General features: G+C 44.9%; 2 protein-coding genes across 2 annotated transcripts in view; both read left to right on the top strand.

Moving 5' to 3' along the window:
- LOC129711937 (tubulin beta chain) overlaps nucleotides 1-19,369 on the top strand; it is a 248,856-nt gene that overhangs the window by 155,262 nt on the left and 74,225 nt on the right. The window lies entirely within an intron of this gene.
- The window catches only part of LOC129711796 (uncharacterized), a 102,418-nt gene that overhangs the window by 37,921 nt on the left and 45,128 nt on the right, over nucleotides 1-19,369 (top strand). Inside the window, exons 13-18 of the mRNA XM_055659731.1 lie at nucleotides 37-114; nucleotides 4,299-4,559; nucleotides 9,275-9,469; nucleotides 11,574-11,644; nucleotides 12,863-13,038; nucleotides 14,501-14,593. Coding sequence (XP_055515706.1) covers nucleotides 37-114; nucleotides 4,299-4,559; nucleotides 9,275-9,469; nucleotides 11,574-11,644; nucleotides 12,863-13,038; nucleotides 14,501-14,593 — 874 coding nt within the window. The remainder of the gene's footprint in view (nucleotides 1-36; nucleotides 115-4,298; nucleotides 4,560-9,274; nucleotides 9,470-11,573; nucleotides 11,645-12,862; nucleotides 13,039-14,500; nucleotides 14,594-19,369) is intronic.

The raw sequence follows: 19,369 nt of genomic DNA on the forward strand, positions 1-19,369 counted from the left end.
ATAATTTCTACTTGATTTATCTTCAATGTGTTTTAGGCAATGAAGCCGTGGACCAGTGGTACTCTGAAATTAAATACTATGACTATGATAATCCTGCTCCCTCCTCAAAAACCGGTAAGTGTTTATCTTTTGTCCTGTCATGTAACCAAATGAAAGCAATGGCGAGATTATCGAGGGTGTGTTGGAATAGTTTTTGAAAAAATCTCAGTAAACTGCCGAGGTAACCTGTGCCCCAGATTTAGTGGGAACTTTGTAGACAATGGAGTGGGTTGGGTAGAGGATAGTTTATCAAACACATTATCAACTCAAGTTTACATTCTTGTCTGCATGAACAGGCTTATAGAAATCAGATGCAAATGCACATTTACATGTAAATGCCTGCATAAACACACACAATTTCATTTATAGAATGCAGATAAAGTCATAGAGTCAAGAACACAGAAATCATGGGCCCTTCAGCCATAGCACATTCACATCAACGTTTTTACTAATCTATCCTGATTCTATCCTATTAGCTCGCATTAGCTCCGTACCCTTCTATGCCATGCCTATTTAAGTCTATTTCTTAAACATAGTGATTGTGTCTGATTCCATCATCTCCTCTAGCAGTGCATTATCGATATCAACCACTCTCTATATAAAAAAACCTTCCCCCCCACATCGCCTCTAAAACCCTTTCTCTCACATCGCTAAACATATGCCCTGTTGTGTTTGATGCCTCCATCATCAATCAGATTCTGGGTTTCTACACTATCTAAGCATCTTGTTATTTCATATACCTTTGTCAGGCCAGTTCAGTTTAGTTTATCTATAAGCCTCCTTCACTTGTGGGAAAGCAAGCCCAGCCTATCCATAACTAAAGTCCTCCAATTCAGGTAACAAAGGCAAGCATGCTGCATGCCCTCTTAGAGACATAGTCACACCGCAGGCTCTTTGCCCAACTTGCCACCTTGCCCAATTTGTCACCTGCCTGCATTTGGCCCATAGCCTCTTAAATTACATATTACATATAACTTACAAAATTCTTAAGGGGTTGGACAGGCTAGATGCAGGAAAATTGTTCCCGATGTTGGGGAAGTCCAGAACAAGGGGTCACAGTTTAAGGATAAGGGGGAAATCTTTTAGGACCGAGATGAGAAAAACATTTTTCACACAGAGAGAGTGGTGAATGCCACAGTAGGTAATTGAGGCCAGTTCATTGGCTATATTTAAGAAGGAGTTAGATGTGGCCCTTGTAGCTAAAGGGATCAGGGGGTATGGAGATAAGGCAGGTACAGGATACTGAGTTGGATGATCAGCCATGATCATATTGAATGGTGGTGCAGGCTCGAAGGGCCGAATGGCCTACTCCTGCACCTATTTTCTATGTTTTTATGTTTCTATATTTATGTATCTGTTCAAATGTTTTTTAAATGCTGTTATAGTACCTACCTCAACTACCTCCTCTGGAAGCTCGTTTCATATACCACCCTCTGAATGAAAAAAATGACCCTCAGGTTCCAATCAAATCTTCCCCCACTCACCTTAAATCCTTCTCCTTGGGTTCCTGATTCCTCCAATCTGGGTAAAAGTCTGTACATTTACCCTGTTTATCCCCCGTATACATCTCTATATCTCTATATGGTCGTATACATCTCTATATCACCCCTCAGTCTCCTGCGCTCTAAGGAATAAAGTCCTAGCCTGCCCAACTTCTCCCATCAGCTCAGGCCTTCAAGTCCTGACAACATCCTCACAAATCTTCTCTGTACTCTTTCTAGCTTAACAATTTCCTTCCTATAGTAGGGTGTCCAAAACTGAAGACAATACTCCAAGTGCGGCCACAACAGTAATATAACATCCCGACTTCTGTACTCGTCTACCAATGCTCTATCTAACTTTCCATCTGACCTACATCCCATTGTAGCCTGAGAGACAACTTTCCTCACTGTCCACAACAACACCAATTGTATTAACATCCACAAATTTACTAATACCTTCTACATTCACATCCAAGAGGTTAATATAGATCACAATCAACAACGCTCCCAGCATTGATCCCTGCGACACCCCACTGCTCACAGGATTCTAATTAGAAAAGCATCCTCCCATCTTTACCCTCAGCATCCCATCACCAAGCCAATGTGAGTTCCAATAAGCCAGATTGCCTTGAATCCTATGTGTCTTAATCTTCAGGACCTTATCAAATGCAGTAATTAAGTCCATGCAGACAATGTCTACCACCCTGCCTTCTTCTTTACCTCCTCAGAAAATTCAGAGAAACTGGTGTGGCAGGAATTTGCCCTCACTAAGCATGGTGATCATTGCTAATTCATCCCTGCCTTTTCAAATGTCCCTGTCCCTGAGAATGTTCTCCAATAATTTTGCTATCGCTGACTTAAGGCTTACTGGCCTGTTGTTACCCGGCTAATTCCTGCTGCTCTTCATAAATAAAAGGACAATATCGCTATCTTCAAGTCTTCTGGCACCTTGCTAAGTGAAGATACAAGCATCTCTCTCAGGGCCCCAGCAAACCCACCCTTGTTCCCACTAAGTCCTGTATCTAGATCTCACCTGGCCCCATGGATTTGACAATCTTTGTGTATTCCATGACCTCTTACAGCTCCTTAATACCAATACGCTTCAAGCCTTCCCACAACCCACTATCTCCCACATTTTTCTTCCAAGTGAATGCAGGTAAGAAAATCTCATCCACATTTCTTGGATAGACCTCTTTGGACTCTGTTACCCACCCATTCTCCAGCTACCCACTTGCTTCTGATATACTTATAGTGCTCATTACATGCCTGGGATATCTCATGGCACTGGTTATCCTCCTAATTTCTTCCTTTAGTTCTCTCCTGTAACCTCCATATTTTGCAAGATACTCACTCCGTTCATGTTTCCATTCACCTGTCATATGCTTCCATGTTTTATCCTGATCCAACCTATAATATACAAGGTTTCCTAATGGAATCACAGAGTGGTGGAAGCAAGGTGTTTCATCCTGTTTCTTATCAAGTACCTACCTTGTTCGCCCTCGATATATTTTAAAGATTACTGTGGGTAGATTGAATGTAGAGTTACAATCAGATCAACATGATACCATTAAATGGCAAAGCAAGCTCGAGTGACCTACTCCTTCAACTGATTCAATAGATTCTTATTCATTTTTGTATAAACCAACATGAAATCTGGCATGTACACATACTGATAAATATATAGTTGCTGTATCAAACATGTTCACACACAGTTTCAATCACAAACATTTCCTGGTACATCCAGACTATCACAAATTCATGCAAACACTTGTGCGCACTCACACTTACACATGGGCACACCAAAATGCTGATACGCAGGCACACGCACACGCACATGTACACTCTTGATCACCCAAAGACACAGACATTTGTACACACGTTTAGAAAACTATACATTCACAGATTCACTACATACACTAATCTGCTCATCCAGTATACATATATCCCACGTATATCTGCAGCTTTGTACTGTTATGCCCCTGTCCCACTTGGGAAACCTGAACGGAAACCTCTGGAGACTTTGCGCCCCACCCAAGGTTTCCGTGCGATTCCTGGAGGTTTTTGTCAGTCTCCCTACCTGCTTCCACTACCTGCAACCTCTGGCAACCACCTGCAACCTCTGGGAACCGCACGGAAACCTTGGGTGGGGCACAAAGTCTCCAGAGGTTTCCGTTCAGGTTTCCTAAGTGGGACAGGGGCATTACTTTGATGCACTCCCGTTCACACGAAAATGGCTAATATACTGTATATATACCTGCTCTCACCCACTATACAGTATGTGTGTGTGTGTGTGTGTGTGTGTGTATATATGAACATTGACAGTCACGTTTATATTTGTACTCGTATCCGTGCAAACACGTTAAGGTTAAATATGTGCTCCTGGAGCGGGGCCTGACATCACCACCCCCGCGCGGCTTGGAATGGCCGCGGGACTCTGCGAGCGCACGCCGGAGGCTCTAACACCAAGACCCGGTGTGCGACCTCGCACCACCCGGCGTGGCTTTAATGGCCGCGGGACAATCGCCATCGCCAGCCGGGGGCTTTGACTTTGACTTTGACATCGGGGGGGGGGGGGGAGAGTGCAGTGGAGAGATAAGTTTTTTTGGCCTTCCATCACAGCGATGTGATGGATGTTTATGTAAATTATGTTGTGTCTTGGGTCTATTTGTTTGTAATGTATGGCTGCAGAAACGGCATTTCGTTTGGACCTCAAGGGGTCCAAATGACAATTAAATTGAATCTTGAATCTTGAATCTTGTTTACCTCTTTGCCCATTAGAGCACTTCACTCAGCTGATCTGGCAGGATACCACAGATTTTGGGATTGCGTACGTCGTGAGTGACAACGGGGCTTTTGTGGTGGCTCAGTACAAGCCGTGCGGGAACACTCCCAACGCAGAATCCTTTGCCAAGAATGTTCTACCACTGGACGCCGCGTTCAGCAAGCCCGAACCGGAACCGGAACCGGAACCGGAACCGGAGCCTGTCATGGAACCTGCCCCGGAGGTCAAGGAAGAACCTGCAGAAGAACCAGCACAAGGCGAGTAGAAAAGGCCGATGCACGAGAGAGCAAATCTCTTCAGCTGTCCACCCTCTCACTGTATTGTATGCGGGATGACCGACAGGGTCAGGATCTCTCCAATGGCCCTGGAGTCAACTTCTTTAACAGCTGCTGAAGGATTTCTTCAACAATATCTCCCAGACCCAAACCTCATTTTAGTCAGTGGTGGCCAGATGGGGGGGTACTCCGCAATGACAATGCCCAGAGTTATTGAGCTGTACAGCACAGAAACTGGTCTTTTAGCCCAAGACAACCATGCGACCAACAAGTACCCATTTACACTAATCCTATTCACCTGCCCTTAGTCCACGACCTTCTAAGTTTGGAGATTCAAATGGATGGCTGGATATTTAGCAAATATTGTGAGATATATATTAGGCAGTGTGTTTCTGATTCATTCCCGCCTATGCTGACAGCTTCAGGTATCTTTGCAGATGCACACCACCAAGGTCACTCTGTTCCTGGATACGCCCCAGTGCCCGACCATTCAGTGTGCTTATTCTCCTATTAATCCTCCACCTAAGTGCATCACCTCACATTTAGAGGATTAGATTCCACCCACCACTGATCTCCCTGTCTAACCAGTTGATCAGTATCATCCTATTACCTTGGATTATCCTCCTCGGTAATAACAACATGATCAATTTTCATGTTATCTGCAAACTTATATATCATCCCTCCTACATTCATATCAAATCATTAACATAAAACAAACATTCAAGATCCAATGGACACCACTGGTAACAAGCTCATCATCATGAAAAAATGCCATGTGCCACAACCCCAAGCCAATGGTAGATTTAGATTGTCAATTTACCCTGAACCTCACAGGATCTAATCTTTTGCACCAATTTTCCATGTAGGGTGTCATTAAAAACCTCACCAAAGTCCATGTGGACCACATCACCTGCATTTCCCACATCACCAAAATTTGTTGCCTTCTCAAACCGGCCACAGCGGCGACTGCGGAGGTTTGTGATCCCGACCACGGGGAAAAATGTAGGAGGACTGACTGAAATTTGTGCCTTCCACCACAGTGATGAATGCTGTGGTGGATGTTTTTGTGTTAATTTTTTATTGTGTATTGTGTGCTCTTTTTTATTGTACCGCTGCTGACAAATTCATTTCACTGCACTTCATTGTGTATGTGACGAATAAATCTGACTATTGACTATTCGATTAAAATATTCGTTTGAAATTGTCATACAGGCTCTCTCCCCAACATAGCCATGCCAACCATCGTTTAATAATCACTGCCTTTCCAAGAGTTGATTAATCCTGCCCTTTAGAATTGGCTCCAATAACTTCTCTTCCACTGATGTTGAACTCACAGGCCAATAATTTCTTGCGTATCCCTGCCGCCCTTCACGCATCGACCCACGAGGTGTTGAAATCGCCATCATGAGTTCATTCACCTTCAGGTCCATGACTAAAAAGTTGTCTTCGTCTTGCTTAGAAGCTGCGAATAGAATTGAATATTCATAAAATTCATGTCATTGGGGCAGAATTAGACTAATCATCTCATTGAGATTATTCAGCCATTCAATCATTGCTGATCTATCTTTCCCTTTCTCAACCCCATTCTCCTGGCTTCTCCCTCTAATCTTTGATACTCTTACTAATCAAGAATATGTCAATCTCTGTTTTAAAAATATCCAATGACTTAGGCTCCACAGCCATTTGTAGCAAGAAATACCACAGATTCGCCAGTAAGGAAATTCCTCCATCTCCTTTCTAAAGGTACATCCTTTTATTCTGAGGGTCTGCCCTCTGGTCCTTGACTCTCCCATTAGTGGAAACATCCTCTCCACATCCACTCTATTCAGTCCTTTCACTATTCAGTAAGTTTCAATGAGGTCTCCCTATCATCCTTCCAAACTGCAGTGAGTAGTGGCCCAGTGCCGTCAAACGCTCATCTTATGTTAACCCCAATCATCCCTGCTCATCATACATTAACCCAATCATTGTGGTCTCGGGGCTGGGATTTTGACTAATGTCAGCCGCCACAGCCAGCAATGCTAACCATGCTGAGATAATATTTCACTTTCAGGATTCCGTGTGTGGGTTCCAAACATATATTTCCGCATTCCACCAGTGTTTGTACGGAAAAAAAGGATGAGTTTCATCCTTGGGTGGAAATGAGATAATAAGCTAAAAAGGTGTGAGAGTACTTTTGTGAAAGAAAATGAAGGTTCTACTGAATAAATAATGATAGGAAGGCCTGAATTAGTCTTCAAGTGGCTAATATTTGTCACTTCTGCAGTTGCCAGTGAAACAACCTGTCGGGTTTCAGTGAACGTGTGCATGACACATGGACATTTAAAAAAATCCCATCTCTGATTCTGAGGCATTGAAAGTGTTGCAAACAAAAAACACGAATCACAGGGCAGGTGAAGACCCTGAACTGAAGACTCTGCCGGCCTCTTCAAGAGGAGGGGAATTGTAGGGGAGTGCCTAAAAAATAGAAGAGCAAAGAGGGTGCATACAATATTTCTAGCGTCCAAGATTAAGGCAAGAGGGAAAATGAATTGAGCGAGTAGGACGGAAAGAGACTGAAAATACCGATAAAAAGGCTGTCCCCTCATCCCGAGTAGGAATTAACTGGTCCTTTTCAGAATGGCAGGCAATGACTAGTGGGGTGCCGCAAGGCTCAGTGCTGGGACCCCCGTTATTTACAAAATACTGTATATTAACGATTTAGATGAAGGAATTAATTGTAACATCTCCAAGTTTGCGGATGACACAAAGCTGGGTGGCAATGTGAGCTGCGATGAGGATGCTATGAGGCTGCAGGGAGACATGGACAGGTAGGGTGAGTGGGCAGATGCAGGGCAGATGCAGTATAATGTGGATAAATGTGAGGTTATACACTTTTGTGGCAAGAACAAGAAGGCAGATTATTATTTAAGTGGTGTCAGATTAAGAAAAGGGTAGGTACAACGAGACCTGGGTGTCCTTGTACATCAGTCACTGAAAGTAAGCATGCATGTACAGCAGGCAGTGAATAAAGCAAATGGCATGTTGGCCTTCATAGCGGGAGGATATGAATATAAGAGCAAGGAGGTCCTACTGCAGTTGTACAGGGCCCTGCTGAGAGCATACCTGGAGTATTGCATGCAGTTTTGGTCTCCAAATTTGAAGAAGGACATTATTGCTATTGAGGGAGTGCAGCGTAGGTTCACCAGGTTAATTCCCGGGATGGCGGGACTGACATGAGATGAAAGAATGGATCGACTGGGCTTGTATTCACTGGAATTTAGAAGGATAAGAGGGAATCTTATAGAAACATATTAAATTCTTAAGGGATTGGACAGGCTAGATGCACAAAAAATGTTCCCAATGTTGGGGGAGTCCTGAACCAGGGGTCACATGTTAAAAATAAGGGGTAGGCCTTTTAGGACTGAGATGAGGAAAAACTTTTCTGAATCTATGGAATTTTCTGCCACAGAGGCAGTGGCGGCCAATTCACTGGATGTTTTCGAGAGAGTTAGGGATGTTTTCGAGAGTTCTTAGGGCTAACGGAATCAAGGGATATGGAGAGAAAGCAGAACGGGGTACTGATTTTGGATGATCAGCCATGATCATATTGAATGGCTCGAAGGGTTGAAAGGCTTACTCCTGCACCTATTTTATGTTATACAACACAGGGGGGATGACTTGGCCCATTGGCTGCCATTATTCTGTCTTCCTGCACAATAACGCAATCTGTATCATGTCCTTCTCCTTCCTCGTTTCTCTCCAAGTTGAGCTTGCATATTGTGAGCTAAAGGCCCTGTTCCTATGCTGTCTTTCCCTCTATGACGATGATGAAAAGGCATGTTGTCTTTGGTTCACTGGTATGTGGTATGTCTGTGGACATAGAATAGTATGCCTACTTTTACTTTATACATGTATATACATGAAGGAACGCAGGGACTGACTGATACGTATATCAGGCATTCTCTGCTTTACTGCAGAGAGGAATAGATCGGGTGGATGCACAGAGTCTCTTGTCCAGAATCGAGAACCAGGGGGCATAGTTTTAAGATGAAGGGGGGAAAGATTTTATAGGAATCTGAGGGGTAACTTTTTCACACAAAGTGTGGTGGGTGTATGGAACGAGCTGCCGGAGGAGGTAGTTCAGGCAGGGACTATTGCAACGTTAAAGGGCCTGTCCCACTTGGCGATTTTTTTTTCGCCGACTGCCGGCATAATTGACTGACTTTACAGGTCACCAACAAATTTGCGGCGTGGTGCGGTGTGACGAGGCGTGATGACGTGTTGATGCGCTGTGTTTTTTCAAGTGTCACAACATTTTTTTGTTGCCCGCTGGATTTTGAAATGTTCAAAATCTTTTGCAAAAGATCCTGTTATGACTCCGGCAGTCGCCAAATAAAGCGGCAAGGGGGACAGGCGTTTTAAAAAGCAATTACACAGGTACATGGATAGAACAGGTTTAGGGCCAAATGCAGGCAAGTGGGACTAGTGTAGATGGGACATGTCGGTCGGTGTGTTACACAGTATCACTCTATGTCTCTACTCATCAGCCATTCTCTGACACATGTACAGACTGGTTTGTACACAGGGTAATTTGTGAAATTTACAGTATGTGTCCTAGAGGAATATCGCGGAATTCGTATTATACTCTAGTGTGGTATCGGAGATATTTTCATGCAGCACGTATACTTATATACTCCCTGTTATATTGGCTACAGCCGCCTCTCCTCCACGAGAGGAAGCAGCTGCCGAGGAGCAACCAGCTGAAATGCCAGTGGCTGAGGAGCAGCCAGCCGAGGAACCAGTAGTAGAGGAGAAACCGGCTGAAGAGCCAGCAGCCCAGGAGAAAGCAGCCGAGGTGAAAGTTGAGGAGGAAAAACCAGCTGAGGAACCTGCTGAAGCACCGGAACAAGGTGAGTGGCCGCTGCGCCCAAATGGGACTTCAACATTAGAAGCCATTTTGCAATGAATGCCGAGGAACAGTCTAAACACTGGTGACTTGAAACAGACCAATATTGTCCATGTAATAATAAATGCCAATGAAACCTGAGGGATAAAACAGATTGGTACTGAAGCATGCTGGAGCAATAAACACCAGTACTGATTCAAGTAAAGCAACCTGTGCTGGCTGGAAGGAAATCACATTGTGACACTGACAGTGGAATATTTGACACCATTATTAATTAGTTCGGGTGTCAGGGGTTATGTTGATCAGTCCAGGTGTCGGGTTATGGAGAGAAGGCAGGAGAATGGGATTAAGGGGGAAAGATAGATCAGTCATGATTGAATGGTGGAGTAGGTTTGATGGACCGAATTTTGGGATTACTAATGAGGCTTACATGTACACCATAAATAGTCATGTCCCAGCGAGTGTTGGGAAATGGGGACGTTAGTGTTTAAGTGCAAAGATCATTGAAAACAGCAGTGCAGGTACACATAATGTGTTAAGAAAGCATATGGGATACAGACCTTCATTAGTTGGAGCACTGAACACATGACCAGGGAAGTTGTATCCAACTTTATAAAGCCATGGGTGAGATCTCAGCTGGAGTATTGCATGCAGTTCTGGCCACCACACAATTGGAAACATGTTATGGCATGAGCAGAGGTTTGGAAGGTTCTGAGGAAGTGCATTTTCACCCAGAGGATGGTTGCAATCTGGAACACTGTCAGAGGGGGTAGTGGTGGCAAGAGTTCTCATGACATTTAAGCCGGCTTGGCAGGCTGAGGATCAACTGCTGGTCAAAGGGACCAATGCAACTGAACAATTGATCATTGGCATTGGTGGGTGAAAGACAAATGCTGGTTGTCTGAATTAATTCCCTTTTTGTATGCTTAAAGAAAATCTTATTGCTCTTATTTACGTCCCTCTTAGTTTGCTTTCCTTCTCATTATTCTCGTTACTGGATTCTGAATTTATCCCAAGCTTCAGGGCTATTGTTATCCTTTACCTCCCATGTTTTCTTTTTCATTTTAACACCATCCTTACCTTCCTTGGTTGGTCCTTCCCTTAGAATCGTTCCACTGTACTGGGATGTATCTTTGCGGAGTGTCATGAGTTACCACCTCTAACATCTGACTGCTGTCCTCCCTGCTCAGCTGACAGCCCCAGTCGGCTTCAGCTATCCCCATCTTCATTCCCTTGTGATTCCCTTTGATGTTGATTCATCCAGGCTTCTCCCACATTTTATCATACTTCACTTTTCGGGAGCATGAAAATTGGTCCTTCGGCCTACCGAGTCCACACGAACCAGCAATCACCTGTACACTAGTTCTATCCTACACACTAGGGACAATTTTACAGAAGCCAATTAACTTACAAATCGGCAGGTCTTTGGAGTGTGCGAAGAAATCAGAGCACCCATAAAAAACCAATGCGGTCACGGGGAGATTGGACTCAGACAGAACCCATAGTCAAGGTCGAACCCAGGTCTCTGGCGCTGTAATGCCCCTGTCCCACTTAGGAAACCTGAACGGAAACCTCTGGAGACTTTGCGCCCCACCCAAGGTTTCCGTGCGGTTCCAGGAGGTTGCAGGTAGTTGCCAGAGGTTGCAGGTAGTGGAAGCAGGTAGGGAGACTGACAAAAATCTCCGGGAACCTCCGGGAACCGCACGGAAACCTTGGGTGGGGCGCAAAGTCTCCTGAGGTTTCCGTCCAGGTTTCCTAAGTGGGACAGGGGCATTAGGCAGCGACTTTACCAGCTGTGCCACTGTGTTTCCCCTTATTCTAACTCTATACTTTAACTTCATGGTTATTTCTTAAACCTGCCTCATTACCCATAACCAGATCCAAGATAACCTGTTTCCCTGCTTGGTTCCATAATCTATTGGATTCATGCTGGTAACCGCATTTTCCAACATCCGTCCGAAACAATTTTCAGGAAATCCCAATCCCAGTTGCCGTTTCTCTGCCCTACTTACCAACCCACGGATATGTCACGGGCATGTGTTAGACGGTTTGTTTAACAAAACAAGTGTGTTTGAACATATACTGATAGGTTTGTGTGCTGCCTGCAGCCCCACCGAAGGAAGAAAAGAAGAAAGTCCATCGCCACTGTCCCAAGAAGAAAGATCCAAAGCTGAAGAAGGCAGAGCGAAGCCCATGCGAGTAATGGTCAACTCTAGAGCCGTGAAGATAGAACAATAAGGACGACCAGTTCCAGGAAAAACTAGGAATGAATACATGGCACTCAGGCATTTGGGAAATAAAGCTTCACTGAAATATAAATGCATCTATTTATGTCTTTAATAAATGGTGGGTCAAATCCATCTGTATCTGAGTAAACAAACCTAACAGAATATAATCCGTTTACTGCCTTGACATACTGTCAGCACAACAGGATTACACGATCCAATCTGTGAGCTGGACTGATTAATATTCTTAAATATACCCACACATGATTTCTCACTAGATTGACATTCACCACAGAAGGCACTGCCGCTTTATGTAAAATTTATATTTGCCTTCCACTTAGAATGGCGAACGGCAGGTAAACAACCTTCACCGTTCCCCAGGCAGAGTAAGCAGCATCAAAACAGCCATGGCATGACAAAGACTTGTAGAGAGAGGAGATGATGAAAGGCAGTCTGTGGTTAATGGCAAGCTTATTTACAAGTCTGGTTTTTACCACATCACGCTGAGGCCACTTGCTTATTAAAACAGTCTCGAACACTAGCGCAGACACCAATTAAGAGCAATGTTCGCGGTGCTCCAGGCAGCTTGCACACACGGAGGGAGGCGTGGAGTGTGTTTGCTGCCGGGGCCAGAAGGGAGGAGTCTCGGGTTCTCAGTGCAAAGGGGGTGAGGGGGAGGAGGAGCTGGGATGATGGTGGTGTGCAGGAGGACTCGGAGACAGCTATTCTAGTAGTAGTGAGGGTTGGGAGCAAAGGGGAGGAGAGTTGGGAGGGTGTGGGTGTGCAGGAGGACACACAGGCAACTAACCTGCTGGGTGCAGAAGGAGATCACCAGGAAAACCAAGACTCAGGAGCACGGCCCTTTGAGTGCTGCCACTTTTCATTTCGCTGCACATCTCGTATGTGTATGTGACGAATAAACTTGACTTGACTATAAAGGGACAATTTGGCAGGAGCCAAATTCCATCCACAAACGCACTCTCGAGACCTGAACCATCAGCAGCATCACAAGGCAACATCACCCACATCCCACATGTCCACAGGCACAGTATACACACAAGCACATTGCACAGCCCTTCCACAGTATGAGCGCCACAGGCGAATGAACTCACCAAAGAGCCACTGCCACCCCTCTTTCTCTTCCAGTATAATCTTCCTCTTCTCCTTCTTAGGCCGCTCAGAAGTCCACGGTGATTTATTTCAGTTGTGAAGACAGGACAATGACTGCGTATGAATTTGTTTATCGTGGACCAGCTGTGGCGCAACTGAGACATGACGGAGCGAGGACTTGGTCCAGCGTCAAGGTCCAAGAGGACTGGAGATCAGGCGGTACTGCATCGATATTGAGGTAGGTCAACCAACCTGACCACACCCTCTTCCTCAGCCTTTGCTGCCCCCTCCCCCATTACACAGTCCAGTTCTCTCTTGCTCAGCCTCCTTACCTCTGTCCCCCTCCCCTGGACCTCTCCCTCTCAGCCCCTTTCCTTTCCTCTCCCCACCCACAACCCCACGCCCATTCTCCAGCTTCCACCCACTCACTCTCTTCCAGAGTGAAGTCACTCCCGGCCGCCACTACTCCCCGTCTTCGGAGACCCAATAATCTCCCGAAACATGGTCGCGGCAGCCACGATCCTGAATCCTGCACCCGTTCCCTGTCATCCCCGACCCAAACCCAGAAATCCACAAGAGAAGCTTCAGTGGCCCATCCAGAGGATCAATCTAAAGGAGAGGGTAAGTCCACAATGACATGGAGGTCTTTGGATAGAGAATACCAAAATGTGGTGGACAGCATGGAAACAGGTCCTTTGGCCCACTTTTCCATGTTGACCAAGATGTCCATCAGCCCAACTCGTCCATGCCGACAGAGATTAGTCTGGTGGACAATGGCAGGCCAGGGATTTGTAACCTTCTACAATTTAGTTATTTAAAGAGAACAAAAATGCAAGAGGATAGAAGTTACTCTCCACCTCGACCAACCCGCGGTTCAACTACAACTGTGTACTTCAAGTAGCTCTGGACCCACAGTACAAGAAGTCCTTACTGGCCTGCCATTGCCAACCAGACTGATGCCTGCTCTCTCAAGTATTCAATGACCACTAGATAGCAGAACTGAAACAGGGGGGGAAGATTTAGAACTCCATGAGATCATGAGGAAGAAAGTCCTGGCATTGATCAGGGGAGCAGTTGTGATCTGTGGCCAAGCTGGCTGCAAACCATTAGTTTGAGGGATTTGGGTCAAACATGGGCGAATGGGATGAGTGTAAATGGGCATCTTGTTTGGCCTGGACGAGTTGGGCTGAAGGGCCTGTTTTGATGTAACACTTCCATTCAGCCCATCAGTCTATACCAGTTCCAATCACCTGGACTACTTCATCTTAGTGGTGTCAAGCTTCTTGAGGGTTTGAGAAAGGGTCCTGACCCGGGACGTCATCTAACCAGATTCTGTTACCTGACCTGCTGAGTCACTCCAGCTGTTGTGTCGTTTTTGAGTGTTGTTAGAGCTGTACTCGTCCAAGCAAATACAGAGTGACGTGTGCCTTGTAAATGATGTACAATTCTTGGAGTATCAAGGGATCAGTAACTTGCTGGAGCACCCAACTTCCAACAGATTTTATAGACACTACATTTATGTATGTGCTAGTCCAAGCGCATTCTGGTCCAGGGTAATCCCTGGAAAATTGGTGATAATGACTGTCATTTATAAGAGGCAGTCGTTACCTGAACTTAAGCGGCAAAAATATCCCAACAACACATTACACGTGCTTGAACATTGTCTGGGATGACTCATCACCTTGGGATTAATCCTCCAGCAATCTCTGGGACAAATATCCAGCCATCCAAGACAGTGGCAGGGACATGCTGGAGCTGGGAGTCACCAGCAGCGTTACCTCCCTCTGCCCAGTGTGAGACCGAGCCATGGCAACACACAGCCTGGCATGGGTCTTGCAGTGGGACATCTGGGCTGCTCTTCATCGACCTGCTCAGTTCACCGGCTGCTTCTGTGTGAGCTGCACTTGGTAACAACACCAGTGTGCACATGGGTATGCAAGAGACTGCACTAAGCAGCAGAGTTCAAGGTCACTGTGAGTATGTTTTGTTGTTTGCCTCATGTTTTGCTCCAGTGATGCTGCTGCTTGGGGAGAGAGGTACAGTCAGTGTTCCTCTTGGCGAGGGACTGAAAATATCCATCGCAGACTTTCTGATGGATTCACATTTGTGGAATATGGGCCTGGCCCAGCATTCAATAAAACATGACCGGTCTTTCTCTCCAGCATCATTCTCATGCACTATTCCCATATCTCTTGGTTCATTAGAACATAGAGTTGCTATAGGTTTCTGACCTTTGGGCCTGCTCTCTATGCATTATCGTGACTGATCATCTGCCTTGGTGCTCTTTTCCATCACTATCCCTTTAATACTTGATTCCTTTAATATCTGGATATCCCTCATTCATGTTGTGAATGAACTCAAATGAGTGAACATCCATAGCCCTCCAGGATGGAGAATGCCAAAGGTACACTCCACTGTGTGTAGCAATTTCTCCCCTCATCAGTCCCACATGCTCTTTCATTACTCTGTGATCCCGGGTGCTGGATTTCTCAGCTGGATTAAACATTCCCCTTTCACTAGCTGGTTCAACCATTTTATATTTTGATGTGATCTCCTCTCATTCTTTTACATTCTAGAGAATAATCCCACTCTCCTCGTATGGTAAACCTGCCATCCCCCAAACCAGTCAAATGAATCTTCACTGCCCTCCCCTCCAAGGCGTGTATCCTTTCTCAGTTATACAACACTCCAGATGCCGTCTCACCGAGCCTTATATAATAGCAGTGTGATATACTCATATTTCTGTTTGCCATGTTCTTATGTTCAGCTTGATTCTCTTTATTGGTTCTGGGTGGTGGTTCTGGGATGCCAAAACTAACTATTGAGCTTTCCTAAGGTGTCGTGGGCCTAACTCAATGAAACAACAGTGAAGGGAGGTGTCCACTTGATAACCCCAATGATATACTGGCATCTACATGATTAGTTTTTATGTGCTTGTTAGCATGTAGATAGGTTACTATTGGATTTGAAGTTAGTACATAAGTGTATACAAGCGTTTGGATACTACTTTGGCTTTGGGCTTGGTTTCCTTGCTTCAGCGCTTATCCTGGTGTTATAGCACAAGTACTTTGTGTTAATAGTAATTTCTATCTCAAAATCAATAGATCACTGCTTGAACAAACTCCTTGACTCAACCCACCACATTCCCTTGGGTAATGGATTCCAAAGATTCACTACCTTCTCAATGAATATATTTCTGCTTGTCTCTATCCAGGATGACAGACCACTTATTGTGATATTTGGTTGTAGGCAGCACAGACACATCTACCCCGTCAAGCCACTGGACATTTCTGTAATTTTACGTGAGACCACCTGTCATTCTCCTAAACTCTGGTGAGCACAAACTGTTTAAGCTGTTCTCACTTGGCAAACCTATCTCCATAACCCAGTTACAGAGTTGATGCAATCTTTGCCGATTCACTCCCTTCTCAAGAATATATTTCTGCTTCTCTCTATTGACAGCCACTTATTGTGGAGAGACAGCCAGATCTGTAGCCACTGGACATTTTATTACCAGATGTCTCCTAAACAAGGTGGCACAAACTTATAATGTTCTCACTTGGCTAAAAACGGTTGCAATCTTTGCCGCACTCCCATCAGAAGTATATCTCTCTTTCAGTGGAGAGACCAGATCTGTAGTCATTATTCCAGATGTCTCCTCAAGGGGGTCTTATATAATAGAGGCCAATATAAAATTAGCCTTCTAATTGCTTGCTGTATCTGACCATTCATTCTCAATTTATATTAGTGACTCAACATATTGATTCTCTATGTCTATTTCCTTCGGTTGCATAAAAATTCTTGCATTCCAGTAAATATCTTCATATATTCCTCTCTCCATAAACTTCAGCTCATCCAAAACTGTGCTGTCTGTGTCCTAGCTCAAGCACTGATTCTAGTTCAAAATCATCCAATTTAAATTCTTGTGTTCGGGCGATTGTGTGGCTTTAACCTATATCTATATCTCTGAAATCATCTCCAGTTTACCACTCTGCAGTATTCCAATTCCAACTCACTTCACATCCTCAGCTTCCATTGTTCCCCTGTTGGTAGCTGTGCTTTTAAATTCTAAAGGTCTGACCAAGAGTTCCAACCCAAAACATTATCTGTCCATTCCCTCCATAGATGTTGCCTGCCTGATCTGTTGAGTTCCTCCAGCACTTTGTGTTTTGATCAAGATTCCAGCATCTGCAGTTCCTCGTGGCTACATTAATATGAATCGGGTAGGTGCACGATGTGGTATAGCTTGTTTTTCGGGTAAATGTTTGGCAGCCATTGAAGTTGTTTTGAAGCGTAGTTGCTGATGAAATACAGGGGAACTCAGAGAGCAATTTATATACAACAATGCGGTATTATTTGTAAAGCTGCTTGCATGCCAAACGTGACCAGGACTCTCTAAAGAGCTCCTTATTTGTCTTCAAAATAGTGGTCATAAGATCTTTTGGGTTCCGTATAATGATTCAAGGGAAAGACAAATTACTGAAAATATTTCTGAAATGACCTGGAGTTAAAGTTTAAAGAGCAGGTCATCAGTGCAGCTGGAGGGGGTCACAGTTTAGGAACAAAAGTTGTGACAACACCCAGTTCTAAGCTGGACAGCAGGAAAGAAGCATTAGCAATGGGCAACCAATCGGCATCACGGGTAGTGGCTGGATAATAGATGGGAGTGAACATGTGGACTGCAGCTGTATCGCCCCCCTCGCGCTAAGTGTCAACCCCAATATATTATTCAGACTGGACGCTCGAAATGCACAGGCATTCACAGGGCTTGGCAAACGTGAGGCTGAGCTGGTGTTAAGCGCAGGACACGATTGATGGACCTGCATTGTGCTTTTAATGTTTAAAATGTTTACACCCACTTCACAGGAATGTGTGCAAATTCTGAATGAGCCTTGTGAGGCGATGTCAGGTCAGTAAAACAGAAGGTTCCAAGCAGCAATTTAAAACTAGGTAGAGAAGGTGGAGAGAGGAGAGAATTTGCAGCCTCGAGATTGGTGCAGCTCGAAGACTGCATTGCAGAGAAGTCAGACTTCTCAGGGAGAGGTGTTATACGATGCAGCCACCACTGTCTCACCTCCCTCACTCTCCTCGTGCTGCTGCTCTTATTTCTTGTATCTCGTTGATATATTTTTCAGATGATAATTGTGCTGTGCAGTTGCTGAAATGGTGAATAAATGATGGATGTGGCAGGAGCAAGGCTGTTATCTCCGAACCCTTCGCTCAGTGAGAAGTGCTGGAGTACCTGGTAATGCCAGAATACAGGAGTCCAACCGTACAACATATGGGAGAGTACCCTGTATCAGCAGGGCCCGCAGTAATGCTAGCAGGACACAGGTACGTAACATTGCTGCCCCATATGTCCAACTGTCCATATCCTCCCTGCTTCTCCATTCCATCAAGGGGGTCAGTCCAAGGTCATAGACATTCTCTGCAGTGTCTTTGTGGTCATCCTGCATGCTTGAAATTAAAGCAAGATTAATACATGAAATATTAGCAAGGTATTCAACCTATTAAACGTATTGCTAATGAACTCTTTATCATTGAGATCATCCACTTAGTTTCATCATCCATTTAGTTCCCTTTCATTTCCACATTTCCCATTTGCCACAAAGTAACAGGTTTGCTAACATTATTTCCGAACTCACACACTCTTTCATCTGATACATTAAAAGACCTACAGATGCTATGAATCTCAAGTTAAAACAGAAAATGCTTACTTTTAGTTTAGTTTAGAGATACAGCGCGGAAACAGGCCCTTCGGCCCAACGAGTCCGCATCGACCAGCGATCTCCGCACATTAACTCTACACTACACGCTGTAGGGACAGTTTTACATTTATACCAAACTGATTATCCTACAAACCTGTACGTCCTTCCAAGTGTCGGAGGAAACCGAAGATCTCGGAGAAAACCCACACAGGTCACGGGGAGATCGCACAAACTCCGTACAGACAAGCACCCGTAGTCAGGATTGAACTCAGGTCTCTGGTGCTACAAGGCAGTAGCTCTACCGCTGCACCACCATGTTCGAAAGACTCAGCAGGTCAGGCAGCATCTGTGGAAAGAGAAACAAAAGTTAACGTTTCAAATCGACGACCTTTCATCAGAGAGTGAAAGAATAAGTTGCACAATAGGTCAAAGTCAAGGTGAGGGGTCGTGGTAGAGGAGTGGGGTGGGGGGGGGGGGGCTGACAGACATTTTTGTAGTTGTGAGCAAGGTTCCAGGATGATGTACACAAAATGCTGGAGTAACTCAGCGGGATAGGTAGCATCTCTGGATGAAAAGAATGGGTGACGTTTCGGGTCAAGATCCTTCTTCAGACTGAGGGTCAGGGGAGAGGGAAACATAGAGATATGGATGGAGTGGAACCAATATCCTCTAAACTGGAGTGGCAGGGCTGCACAATATCCTCGCAGGGTGGTTCACTGGTGTTACTCGGGAGTGTATCAACTAGAATGGCAGGGCTGCACAAACCAGTGTAATAAGTCAGCAAGTGGAAAAATGAAGGAAAGCTAGATGTTAGGCCGAGTGAATGTAATGGAATAAACAGGCAGTGCTTGGTTATTAACA

Source organism: Leucoraja erinacea, chromosome 31 (assembly GCF_028641065.1).
Source record: "Leucoraja erinacea ecotype New England chromosome 31, Leri_hhj_1, whole genome shotgun sequence".
Lineage (NCBI taxonomy): Eukaryota > Metazoa > Chordata > Chondrichthyes > Rajiformes > Rajidae > Leucoraja > Leucoraja erinaceus.